We start from the raw sequence: 13,712 nt of genomic DNA, 5'->3' as shown, positions 1-13,712 counted from the left end.
GACAACTTTTGTCTGAGACTAATCAGAAATTCAAAGAGGGTAGTCCATGCTCGTTCAAAGAGTTTGCTACCTGAATTCTCTAAAGACTTCAACAAGTCTCTTCTGAGAATTTGCATGTATCCCCTTATCTCATTACTCAAGTTTAAGTTGTTTCACAGAGAAAACAAAGGGCATGACTTATAAATTCACTTTCAACTCTGAAGAATCTATTCCAAAGAGATTCCAATCTGATTCCAAAACCAGATTCCAACCTGTTCCAAACAATTCCTGTCCAAGGCTCTGAAAGCATTTTATAAATGTGAACTAATTAATGCTTTGACAAAATAACACTATTACTATTTGTCAAATAAGAAAACAGAAGCATGTGAAAGATAAAAATTATTTATCTTAGGTAAAATTTTCATGCAGAAGTATGAAAGTAGGACAGTAAGCCCCACAAAGATCAGCGCATCATTCAACAAAAATCAGGTGACTGCATAGAATGCAACAGAGGAATACTTCAAACTATCTGATGCAACATAGTAACCAGTACATTTCATCAGCAAAAAGAATCTAAATGTAATTTTTAAAAATACTAATTGATATAATGGAATTAGAAAGAGTTGCCTTACTTTGACAAAGAGCAGCACACAGCCCGTAGGGGCTCATGATCCTTCTGCCTGATGTTGTTATTGACCATGAAATCTAGCTCTTCTCGAGCAGCTCTTAGTTGACTTTCTGTAACGCCGTAGCTCACTGACTCCCGTGCACAGTCTTCAATATTATGGGCTTCATCTAAAATGACTACTTGGCCTTTTAGGTTAATTTCCATCTAAAAAAGAAAATTATTATCTAGTAAAACAGAGTGAAAGACATTAATGAGAAACAGCAACTAACAGAATCCTGTTTAAAAAGCGCATATTCTGCATCACAGTGTAAGCAACAGAAAGTTTTCAGCTTTTTGATCCAATTTCTGTAACCTAGAAAATAACCAGGGAAGGGAAAAACAAACAAACAAAAAGCCTTATCTCAGCCTGGATGAATATAATCTGAACCTACTACACTCTCCATAAACCAAACAATTGTGAAGTTTGCAAGGGCTTCTTTTCCACTTATTGAAGAAAACATGTGACTGATCAGCTGGAGTATGACACCAGGGGAAGAATTACTCGGAATACAGAAATGCTCATGGGGCAGAGGGAGAGAAAAAATTCTTTAACCCAGGAGCTTTTGTAGGTAGTATTTTGGATATGAATTGGATTTCAGTTGACCACAGCCACTGAACATTATGTTTCTAACTTCCCTTTAACTTCAGTTATTGCAATCTTCTTACAAATATACTTACACTCTCCCGTATCTGTGGGTCTAGGAGATAATTATAAGGACAAAATACAATATCTGCGCTGACCATGAATTCCCTGGCTGCAAAATATGCACAGGCACGAAGCTTCTTTCCCAGGCTCACTAGGTCTTCAATGTCCCAAGCCTGATACATCCCATGTGCAGACTGTAGGGCATGGTGTTCACTGAGCTTATGAACACCATGATAGTAAAGACATGACTTGCCCTAAAAGCAAATAAGCACAGATAGTGGTTACAAAAAATAACGAAAAACAAGTAAGCTCAAATCCTCCAAGATGTTATGTGCATTTGACTTTATTGTCTGGAAGCATTTCTAATGGCTACTTTTTTTGTTGGACAATAATGAAAGACAATAATGAAAACCACATCGTGTCAGGAAGAAAACAGGCAAATCCATGTTCCTAAAATGTACATCGATAAAGGACACTTCATCTATAAAACCAAAGATAATTTAAGTCTTACTAAGAACATTAACCTAGCAGTCATAAATATTATTCCCATCATCATATATTTTTTCAGTATTGATACTGCATATCAACATTTTCTAACAAGTAATATTTAAATCAAATTACGAGAGGCATTTAACCAACATAGTATAAAGAAGTCAAAAATGTTACTCATTCCAACTGTTCAACTACCTTTCATTTTAATATGTTTAAATGAATGCTCATTTTCTGAAACAAAATTACTCACATGTTTTCCTTCCAGCAATTCTACACACATTTCATTCCTGTTACTACCACTACTAGATACCACTGGATGAATACAGGTATAATCCCGGCTAGAAAGAATTGTCATAGGGACACTGGAATGCGCTGTTCTCTTCAACTCTCTAGTAATCTGGGATATTTGCTTGTGTGTTCGTGTTCCAAAAAATATTTTGGGAATGAAAGACCGATCTCCATTTTCTTTCTTCTTTCTGTTACTAGTATCTTTATCAGTTTCTTTTCCAGAAGAACAGGAACATTCAGTGCAAGGACCAGAAGACTGCAACCCAAAACAAAAAAAGATTAACAAAATCCCTCGGTAAGATGAACATGCTAAACCTGCTTATGGTCTGTCTAGAAAATGCCCTCTAGGATAGTTCAAGACAGCCTGTTAAATCACCAGGCTGGCCCATCAAACTGCAAAAAGTTTAAAAATGTTAAAGCATACACACCATGTCCTTATGCCTGAAAATCTTAAAAAAAAAAAAACTTCTAGCAATCACTAGATACAACTTCATCATAACACAATCATAGGAAAAAAAAATTATTCTAGTGTAGTATTTATATATGTGAATAAAATAAACTTCTCACATTTAAGGTTCGGCATAAGGACACTCCTGTTACAGAACAAGAAGTGTCCATCACCTTAAATGAAGAAACCTTGGGACCAGACACCCAAATTAAAATACTGAGTACATTTTTCCTTAAAGCAAGCAGAAGTCGTCTGGACAGTTTAAAGAAATCTGTTTGCAGATAAAACAGACTCCATCATATACTCTCCATTAGAAACATGTTTGCTATGCCATTATGACAAAGGCCATCTAATAACTGTAAGAATAAAAGACAAAATAGGCAATAATTCTAAATAGAACCTAACCCTGTAAAATATTTGTTAAAAGCCAATTTTTTTTCTCCTTGAGAAGCACCATCTTTCATAACATAAAATACTGGAACAACTGTCATGAAATTTTAATAATTAGTGTGAAAAGACACAGGGAAAACAAAATAACTCATGAGTAACCATGTCCACACACACCTCCCATAAAAAATAATGAATTCTTTTAGCGTAAAAGAGTTTGTATTTGGTTTTCAGGTGACAGTGCAAGTAACAACATGTAGTTGCCTGCTCAAATACTCCTCCCTCCTCTTTTAATTGTAATCAGTAAGATTATCCATTATAAACAAATGCTAAGTCATGCCGTGTGTTACACCACAATTCTGGGGATCAAGCTGTCTTTTAGGCTCCGCTCTGAGGAAAAGCAAGTTCTTATTACCCTTAGTCCCACTCAGCCTTGTCTGCCATTAAATATTACAATACATGATAGAATGCATGTAAATGTAACCCTTCTGGAGCTGTCACTCACTGGGATAAAAGGTTCACTGATGTGCCAAATAAACAGGCCCTCAAAGCAGATAAAGTTACACCCATGCTGGAATTGTTACATTCCCCTCTCAGGTTGCCAGTAACAGCAGATTTCATTACGGTGTGCTGCCACATTAAATAGCCAGTTCCAAATATCCTGCCTTCTATATTGAATAATTACTTATTCACTGAAAGGATAAAAAGAAGAGTTATGAATGGGGCTTTTGTCAACACTGAAGCAGGAAACAGCTGACATATGGTATATGTTACATATGTGGCAATGCTCAACTCGGTTTGTACTCACACAGAAAACTGCAATGCAAATTGTACCTTGATATTTCTATCATCTATATTTTGTTTTTCTCTTTGAAATAATGAAAAACACATTACTATGCTAACAATTAATATAACTGAAGCTGTTATTGTGTAGGGCCTTTAAGAACTCATTTATCTTTTAATTTTAATTCAAATCAGCTTGTGTTTTCAGAGGTAAAAAGAATACACAGAATTCCAACATGATACCACACCACTAATACTTCATTGCTAATGCTAAGCCTCACGTTTAGTTTGCCAAATAAAAGTAATAGAAAAATATTAGGACCAATCAGGCAGCTATTTTGCAAAAGCTGTGAGAACAACAGGAAAATGCAGTTCAAATAAATATATACATAAACATGAACAGAAGGCTCTTCTATGATGGGTTTAAAAAAAGCCTCTATATTTCTTTTTTATGAAAAGAATTAAAAGTGTTCTTATGTATAACGCTTATAAATTACGGTATTTTACAGGTGACCCTAAAAGTTCTTAAAAGGTTTGAAATTGGTATAATAGTGGCTGTAAGAAGCACTGTAGCCATTATTCCAGTTTTAAAATGTTACATTTAACTTTAAAAAACAAACAAAAAACCTCTCTCGAACATTGAGAAAGTTGTAAACTCTGACTGATTTTATAGTAACTAGTAAGGGTATAGAACTGCCTGCAGTAGTCATAACATTTCTGACAGCCACAGACACTATTAGCCTGAAATACAAATAAATAAATAAAACATTTTAGAAGGTCCTTTATAATGAAGAGAAACTTTAAGAAAATGGTTAAAACATAGTTTAAAAGTTGAGTTCTTCATGTTATTTGCACATTATCCAAGTGTGTCAATTTGCACTGGAATTCTTTGTTATCGTTTAGAAAATAGTTTGGTCATCTTTAAATGTTATTAAAACCAAACTATTTTAATTCTGTATTTCTATAAAAAGAATTTACTATCAATATCACATAGCAAAATCTAATGTGGTGTTAATCTCCCATTACTACAGCAAAAGGAAAGAGAATACCCTCCAGCTGAACAGAATGATAACTCCAATATGGCAGTTTCCATAGCAGTGTTACCTCATGAAGTACAAAATTTTAGACTCATAACACAGAGATACCGGCTATACTATAATAAAATTAGAAAATGTTTCAATTTATTTATGAAAGAATTGAGGGAGGGGGTGGAGTAGAAATAATTAATATTAGGACAACAGAAAACTATTTCATAATACTCTCTGGCTTCAGAACTAAATCTGTTTTCAGCTGTTTGAATCTGGAATTGAGATTTTTCATTTGGGAGAGGGGGGGAAAAAAAAAAAGATACTCTACTTTCTGCAGTATCTAATCAGAAACATTCAGTAACAGATGCTGTTAGAGATCAGATACCAGACTATACGGACTTTAGGCTAATCCAGCTTGTTTTTACTTCTGTCAGGGGGTAGATAAAACAGCCTATCACATCAATATTTATATGGCAAAAACGTGGAAGTCCGATTAAAAAAGGAATAATCAAGTCCACCAACCTGTCCTACGTGTAAAATAGAGCTAAACAAACACTGAGGCTATGATCTTTGAAACACAAAGAGATAAGAGGAGCTCTTCATATCTTCATCTACATTTCCCGGTTAGAAAGCCATCTAAATGATACAGCAGTGAATACCTCTTGTGTGAAATATCACACAAGCACAATCTAGTAAGATATCGGCAGTGACATTACCAGAGCTTTTCAACCATTCCTTTATAAGCTCTCAAAAAGCACAGTATTCTGCTGCTGCAGCTTCTTGATTAAAGTACACAAAGCAGCTGTTTATCCTCTCACAGTAACCAGCAGGTGAACCCAGTTCAATATTTATCACAGGCTTTCACAGATCACTGCTAACCAAGCAAACGTTTTAATTAAGCTGGAACTTGCTTCAAAGAGCTCATTCAAAATGTCAATCAGCGGCAAAAGGATCAGATACAGTGTCAGGTGAGAGCGTGTAATACAAATCCACAACTTTCTTCATCCCATCGTGGTAAATTAGCCTATTCTGGAGTCCAGACCCTGATTGTAACAGGCTGCCAGTCTCCTGGAATGTGTAACAGAAGTCACTCAAACTCCATTGTGAAGGTTGTAAGCAATATGTTAAACTGCAATGGGCTAGCACATTAAGACAGATTCTTTTCACAGTTGTTTTTTGATACCCCAAGTGTTTGTTACACTACTCTCCATTTACTGTTTACTTTTTTTACCTAGTATAAATGGGGATTCCTTAACCCAGCTGCCCCAGTTTCTCAGACCGTATGCTTTGACAGAAGTAATCAAGAGAGTATCGTAAGGGTATAATTTCTCATCAAACCTCACACTAGAACTGCCCTCTCTTGCAAGAATTAACAGGAGAAGGACAGAAATGGATTACCAGGCCCTGGACTGAAAGCAGTTAAGAACAGGCAGTCACCTCAGGCAGAAGATCCTCACCCACTGGATCTACAGGTGTTCTGATGCAGCAATGCTCGGCAGTACCTCTCATGCTCTTACAGCAACCAACCCTTTTGGGCTATAAAAAGGACTTGACAAGAAACTAAATTGGTTTTAAGCACAGGATTGTCTACAGTAAAACACAAGTTATACAAAGGCAAGGTCATCTCACTGATTAAAATATATTTTTATTGCATTCTTGTATTATCCTAAATACATAGTCAACTATGATAAACGTTGAACATAACCTCAGCTGACTTTATTTCATAAGCTACATTTATTTCATAAGCATTTTTATACCTAACAGCCTATGCCATGATGCTCTTCATGTCTTAATGTAGTTAAGCCACAGAACCACTAATGATAAATAAGGCCTTACTTACTATTGTGTCTCAATAGCAGACAACTTCTCAGTTGGCTAAAGTAAAAGTTCACCACAGGAAAATAATACCTTATTCTTTCATTCTTAAAAAGAGACTTTTCGTTTTAACAAAGAAATAAACACTCCTTTCATTCTTAAAAAGAAACTTTAATGGAAATAAACACTTTTATTTCTTCTTAGGTTACTTCTTTCTAAAGTAGTAAACAGTATAGTGTTTAAACCTTGAATAGTATACTGTACTATCTGCAAAATCAGACCCATGGATAGCACATTATAACACACACAAGTACAGCTCAACTACCGTTACAGAAAATGAAGAGTTTTCTTAGAAAATCAGACTATTATTCAATATATTATTATTTAACAGTTAGTTATCTATACTAAAAGTTTTCAGTTTTCTTCACTACATGAAAATTCTAGAAGTTGTAAATCAAGTTTTTCAGATACCCAGACCAAAGTACCAAAGCAAATTTTACAATCAAGGAAGAAAGGTGTTTTTATTTGAAAATCAACAGCACACTCTGCTGGCCTTTGTATTTCAAACTACCAATTGAAGTTCAGTGGCACAAAGCATTTCAAATCCTACTCAAAAATCTACAGAGCTTTCCAAAACTAATAAAAATTAGTTCCCACCGAATGACCTAGAACACAGATTCACTTTTGTCAAGAAAAGATTTAGCTCCCAGTGTCTTAGAGTAAAACCAAAGCTTTTGGCTTCTTTTGTGTTTACAAAATCATAGTATACTGGAAAACAGCTCTTGAAGTTGAAACATGCTGATTAAAATAGAAGCTAATTTAGGGCATACAAAGAGTGAAGAGCTGTTGGAATAGGTGGAAAGAAAACTTAAATGCTTGTTGAAACCAAGCATATTTCCAAACATACATTAAACCCCCTGTACTTAGAAGTCGAGTTACCTACAGATGGGTATTACCATAAAACAAAAAATATATTGGAAAGGGAGAATGTTGAAAGAAGAAAGTAGATTTCTTGTACTGAAGAAAAAAGGTCACTCATTCCTTTCTTTTATTTGCCTCAAACATAAAATTTCATGATTTCATGGCATGCTCCTATATTTTAATATTGACAAGAACTATTCTGTCACAGCCTTTGACAAGCATTCATGGGAACTACAACACTAACATCATTTGGCATCTGACATTCATCTCTCTACTGACTCAGATTTTTTCTTCTTCTACTGGTTTTGCTTCAACAAACTTCTATGTAAAATCAGTAAGATTCAAACACCAAGAAATGCAGAATATGCCTAGCAGAAAGCTGCAGAACAAACTGCATATTTGTATCTCAGCTTCTTATGTGATATTTCTGCTATGGAAAGTGGTAATTTAAAAAAACCAAACAAAACCACAAAAAACCCAAAACATAGATCTATCACAGTAACACACAGCATTTTTCTTCTCAATCATGTGCAATATTTATTAATCATTTTTTATTATAATATATTGTAGTGATCAGCTCCAACTTTCTCCATACTACTTTTTTAAGGTCTAAAAGGCACACGTGTTAACATTAAATGCTGTCTTTCATTTACTACATATGCCACAAAACAATGAATGGCAAGTTGAACAAAATCTACAAGCTCTGATGTCACTTAATTTCCATGGTCCTAGTTTCAAGTTTTTCCATAATGTCATAAATCTACTCTAAACTGGAATAGAACACACAGATTTATATCTGCTGTACAGTTGCTGTCACATATTGAAAGTTTACAGGCTGAATTGCTGGGCCAGATTCTGTGCTCTTGGGGAGCCACTGTATAAAAGAGTTCAACCCACTGTTTAGAAGAGCAACTTTCACAGAAATAATTTACACTTTGCAAGCACGTTGGTTAGACAGCACCATTAGGAGTACAAGCCACTGCAGTTCTTGCTATAGATAGTGACAATATATTACTTTAAAGCAACTCACATACTTGGGAATATTTACATTAGGCTGTAATGCAGCCAGAGGTACAGTGTTTTCTGAAACTATATTAACAAGCTGTATTTCATGGATAATTTCCTTACAGTAAAATATTTTAAAATTGCTCTTGAACTAACAGTCCCGATGTAAAAGATATTAGTATATTACTTACTGTTTTGGGAGAAAAAGTAGTGGTTTTCACACTTTTTTCAGAGTGAACAATCAGCTCTCCATTTTTTCTCTGATGATAAACTTCTAAAGCATCAACTAGCTGTGCTCCTTTTGCAAAACAATGACGTTTTCTAACCTGCTAGGGAAAAAAGCACTGTGTTCAAATGCACTGGACAGGAGTATGTGCTTACACTGGCAGTCAGTGATTTTGTTTCAACTGTTTTCCCACTGAGTCTGTTTCAGTAACACAGTGCATCACTAATATTCATTAACAGTTTAACCTAAATCTAAGCCACACAAAAGTCATTTGGGAAAAGCTACAAAGTTTTAATTACAAAATTCAGTAACAACAACAACAATCTCTAATTATTGCTGAGCTTTTAATTTCTCACTGTTACAGAACTGATAGAAATTATAATACCATATAGATATAGGCAGAAAGCTTCCATAACTAAAACAAGAAATAAATTCAATCCATATTGATCTAAAAACTTAAACAAAAGTAACCATCTGAGCAATAATCTAAAGCAATATAAAAGCTATTTACAGTGCACATCTGAATACAAGTACTAAGTCATGTGATATCAATACTGACACAGATGAAAACATTACAGAAATATCGCACTCCACATATTGGGCCAGAGATAACTACATTTGGCAGGATATAAAATGGAACTCTAATACATTCACAGTATTATTTGTATTTCTAATACATATTTGCAAGAGCACTTTCAATTCTAGAATCTCATACTTTGACTTACTATTACAGATCAATTGGGAATAAATATATTTTGGGGATATTTGGTGTTTAAATATGCAAGATGTAATTTAGGACATGGTATTATGAACGATTCAGTGCAACAATGGACTCCTTTATAACAAGTAACAATAAAAATGAACAAAAGCCTGTCAATCTAAACTATTACTGTGACATGACTCAACTATTCTCTATGCCCTGCTCTGAAATGTTGATTGGTATTTGACAGCATTGCTGAGCTATGCCTGGATTACTTTACTGCCAATAAACTCTGCTCACCTGCTGCTCGGTTTCTAAAGGACGAATCCTTTTCCTGTCTACTTGAAAATCATCATTCTCATTGTCACATAGAGATAACCTTTTTTTGGCAGACAATTTCGAAGCTAGTGTTTCATTTTCCTTACATTCTGTAATTAAAAATAAAATAGAAAGGTATGTCCACTACTAGGAATGCATTAAATAGGGGTAACATTTTTAAAATAGAATTTACTATAAATACACATGATGTAGGAAAGAGTATTAGACATTTCTAGACCCATTAACCCCCACTTCCATAGAGGTTTCTGTGCAGGGCAGAATCATGTAGTAGTCTACTATTATGATGGTAAAAAAATTCCCTGACTTGAAAGCAAAAAATTTGACATCACTGGCTACATATTTTACTTCCAGAACAGATTTTTAGCTGCCTATGTATAAAGTTACCTGTGTTTGTTAGTGGGCTTCCAGGTTTTATGGAACTTTGTGTTTCATAATTATTAAAAGAACAAGAAGCACCATGATTCACACTCGTTGAAGCCTCATTGCTCTTAGATTGAGAATGACACATACAGCGACATGGCGGTGATGTCTCTGGCTTTCTGTCTTCCTTTTCACATGACGATGTAAGCAGTGATTTCTCTAAAGGACACAGTAATTTGTCTCCCATTAAAAAGTACTCAAGGCTAAACATGAGAACTAGACTTTCAAAACAGTTAAGATGAAAGCTTTTGTTTAGGTACCAGTTATAAAACCTTGTGTCTCTACAAAGTCTGAACAAGCTATCATCACCCTTTGAAGAACTGCAGTGCAAAGAACTGTAACAACTTGCAGAAATGAAAAATGCCCCTCTTTTTCAATTCAATCTGCGTAACTACAATCCACAAGTTACAACTTGTGGATTCAAAGTTCTAACAGCCATATAATTCCCTTATGATAACAGATATCTAAATCCAGCTCAGTATTACTGGCCATTACTGTTTATATTGTCAATAAGGCAATATGTATAATGGCGGACAAAGACCTCGTTAGATTCCTGAAACCAAATGCTGATAAACAACAACAATAATTCATTATAGTATATTTTGGTAATAAAAACTGAGCAAACAGATACTAAGACAACTTACCATGCAGAGACTGCTGCCATGATAATGCAGAACAAAGTAACGCCAAGCTTTTGCCACTTCCTGTAGGGCTCTCCAACAAACAGTGTTGCCTGTTATTTAAGCCCTTAACAATCTTTAAGGAGAATAACAAGACCAAAACCAGAATTAATAGAAAAAAAACCCCAAAGATATCTTTAGCTAATTTCTAAAAATAGATCAGGACACCTGCTGTCTAGAAAAGAAAAGAAAAGAAAAGAAAAGAAAAGAAAAGAAAAGAAAAGAAAAGAAAAGAAAAGACAAGACCCCACCCAATCACCTTTAATAATAACAACAGGTCGACAAGGCTTAGCTGTATTTCTCTCAAGAGGAACTTGCCTCATAAGCAATGCTCAGAGGCCTATTTACAGGGGCTGTGAAATACTTACCTGCTAACAGCAATACCTGATGGGGCTAGCTTGCTTCCTTTAGTCTTACAGAACCAAAACATTGAAAACATCTGTTAGACAACCAACCCATTTGTCCCACAGAGAAAAAAAAAAAAGTTTAAAAATGGTTAAACGTAAAGCATATTCATTTTAAAAAAATTTCCAAAAAGTGAAAACTTACTGAAATATTATGTTCTTTTAAGAGACAGATGTTTTACTAAATCATTCCCTCCTTATACACTCGCAAAATTATATAAAATTTCTATTACAGTGTATCTTATTAAATAATCATATGTGTTAGATAACACAAATTGTTTCTTAGCATTAATGTTCACAAATCCAAAATGTACTTCAGCGTTCCCTAGTCATGGGCCAGATATCATTGTACAGCACAGAGAACAGTAAGTTATGTTACAACTGACATTCTCAAGATACTGTAGGCTCTGAAAACATAAGCTATTAGTTTAGCAAATGTTAATATAAATTCTACTTACAGCATTCATCATAGCAAGTTGTGAAGGGTAAGCCTTGCAAGGGAATATAATCTTCACTCCCCCAATAGTATATTCTGACACGTCAGAAGACATTGCCACTTTTTTCCTCCCGTTTACTTCAGGTTTATAACTGCAATAAAAAATAGTATTAAGAAGTCAACACTAACAACCAGGCAAAGCCTGAAACAACATATGGCACCAAACAAAACCAAGCAGAAACTGCTAACCTGATAAGGGGGCTAAGCGGTTCAGGATATTACCAGAATTGGCATATAGGAATTTTTACTACACACCATCAGTTCAGACTCAGTCCTTATTATAAATGAGAGCAAGCTGCCACCATCTGATGAGTAACATCAGGAATTTAAATAAAAGTATGATGAACTGCACACATCATTTCAGATTTTATTTCTCAGACTGAATATTGTTGGGATAAGAACCCAAAAGAAGTATTTTAGGATAATAAACAAATTGCCAGTTTTTCAATTCTGTAGGTCCATTAGCTTGAACTCAAAGGCATTAGAAACTACAAAGATAAAGCTGACAACGGGAGCTCGTACTATTCATTTTATGACAATGAGAAAATAGGACTGGACACCAACTTTAGAAGCGAGATGTTTTAAACCAACATTTTTCCTCTACTAGTGATATCATAATTATTCATGGGAAATGAGGTGTCATTCACTTTATTATTCTGGGAGTATTATCTTACATTTCTATCACTCTGGATAATAAAAGTCAGTTTCCCTATCCCCATGCTAAAAAGTTGAAATTATTGAATTAAAAATACTGAAGAGGCATGGATGACTTAAAAAGGACATTTTTTAAATGACAGAGAAATTTTTTCTTACAGGTTTTCAGCAACTACAAAAGAGCAATTTTAAATTGGCAGATTCCCTGTGGCAAATTAACTCACTAACCTGTGTCCTCATCTTACTTTTAATGATTAAACACGTACATCAAAAAAACCAGCAACATATGGCATGATTCAGCTTCATCATCAACTTTCTCAACAGGAAAAAGAAATCGTAGCAAAAAGAGATCGCTAACGTGAGTTTACATCCTATCTCTCCTGCCCAAACCGTAACCGCACCCCATTAAAAGGCTTTTCCCTAACACATTCGGGGCGGGGGGGTTCGCTTAAACGAGCACTACTTCGAGTTGAGCTTTGCCCAAGAAAAAAAAGCAACCCCCCGTCGGGGCGGTGGGAAGGATTCAACACCAAAGCGGGCAGGAGGCGGCATCAGTCCGGGACACCGGGAGCACGGAGGGACCCTTCGTCCCGGTCTGCCCCGCTCCGCCCGGGAGCGCCTCTGGGCGGACAGTGGCCACTGCCCAGGGATGCCCCGACGCCACCGTGGCCCTACTCTAGCTCCAGCCCTGAGGAGATTATTATATTTTTTTTCCTGCCTCTCTGCGGCCGAGGGCAGGGAGCGCTGAAGAAGCTGTTGTCATTCTACGGCGCGTGTGCCCCGCCTCAGCCTACACAGACACACCTGGGCGTTTCCTTTACCTTCTTTAAGAGGCAGGGGCCCCCAGAAAGCCACTTTCTTCCCTTCCCTCCCACGCCGCGAGTGCCCGGTCCCCTCACAGCCACGCTCCACCCTGCGGCAGGCGACGAGCGGCGCCGCGCGGCCGCTCACCTCAGGCACCGGCGGCACTCTTCAGCGTCCGTCCTTCCCGCCTCCGCCCCGGCGCCAATCAGCTGACAGGAAAGGGCCCTGAGCCGCCAATCAGCAAATCGCAAACTGAGCCCCTCCCGCCTTCCACCTCTGCGCTATTAGAACCAATTACGGAAGGCCTTGTTGACTTCCGTGTCGTACTCGTTGCTGGGCAACCACGCGTTTACCGTGCGCAGGATTGTATTGCAAAATACTTTAATACATTTTATTTTTTACCTTGGTTTAAGCATAGTGCACCGAGAACACTGTATTGGGAACTAAAACATGAGTAACTGGTTTTAGTAAAGTCCGTAGCTTTTAAATATTGCCAGGCACGAAAGCCCCTGGAGGAGCAGGCCTCAGCC

The 13,712-nt window shown here is 36.3% G+C and overlaps 1 protein-coding gene across 3 annotated transcripts in view; it reads right to left on the bottom strand.

Moving 5' to 3' along the window:
- BRIP1 (BRCA1 interacting helicase 1) overlaps positions 1-13,375 on the bottom strand; it is a 63,044-nt gene extending 49,669 nt beyond the window's left edge. The window contains exons 1-9 of one of the 3 annotated variants that reach the window (XM_054847922.1): positions 13,330-13,375; positions 11,687-11,816; positions 10,789-10,900; positions 10,109-10,303; positions 9,686-9,813; positions 8,651-8,788; positions 2,035-2,328; positions 1,325-1,546; positions 612-811 (exon numbers count right to left, since the gene is read on the bottom strand). In XM_054847922.1, coding sequence (XP_054703897.1) covers positions 612-811; positions 1,325-1,546; positions 2,035-2,328; positions 8,651-8,788; positions 9,686-9,813; positions 10,109-10,303; positions 10,789-10,900; positions 11,687-11,779 — 1,382 coding nt within the window. In that variant the 5' untranslated portion in view covers positions 11,780-11,816; positions 13,330-13,375. The remainder of the gene's footprint in view (positions 1-611; positions 812-1,324; positions 1,547-2,034; positions 2,329-8,650; positions 8,789-9,685; positions 9,814-10,108; positions 10,304-10,788; positions 10,901-11,686; positions 11,817-13,329) is intronic. The other 2 variants (XM_054847923.1, XM_054847924.1) reach the window with 2 other exon arrangements.
- Between the last annotated feature and the right edge of the window lie 337 nt (positions 13,376-13,712).

The sequence above is a fragment of the Grus americana genome, chromosome 19 (genome assembly GCF_028858705.1).
Source record: "Grus americana isolate bGruAme1 chromosome 19, bGruAme1.mat, whole genome shotgun sequence".
NCBI lineage: Eukaryota > Metazoa > Chordata > Aves > Gruiformes > Gruidae > Grus > Grus americana.
The sequence above is the reverse complement of the archived record's forward strand: the minus strand, read 5'-3'. Positions and strand labels throughout refer to the sequence as shown.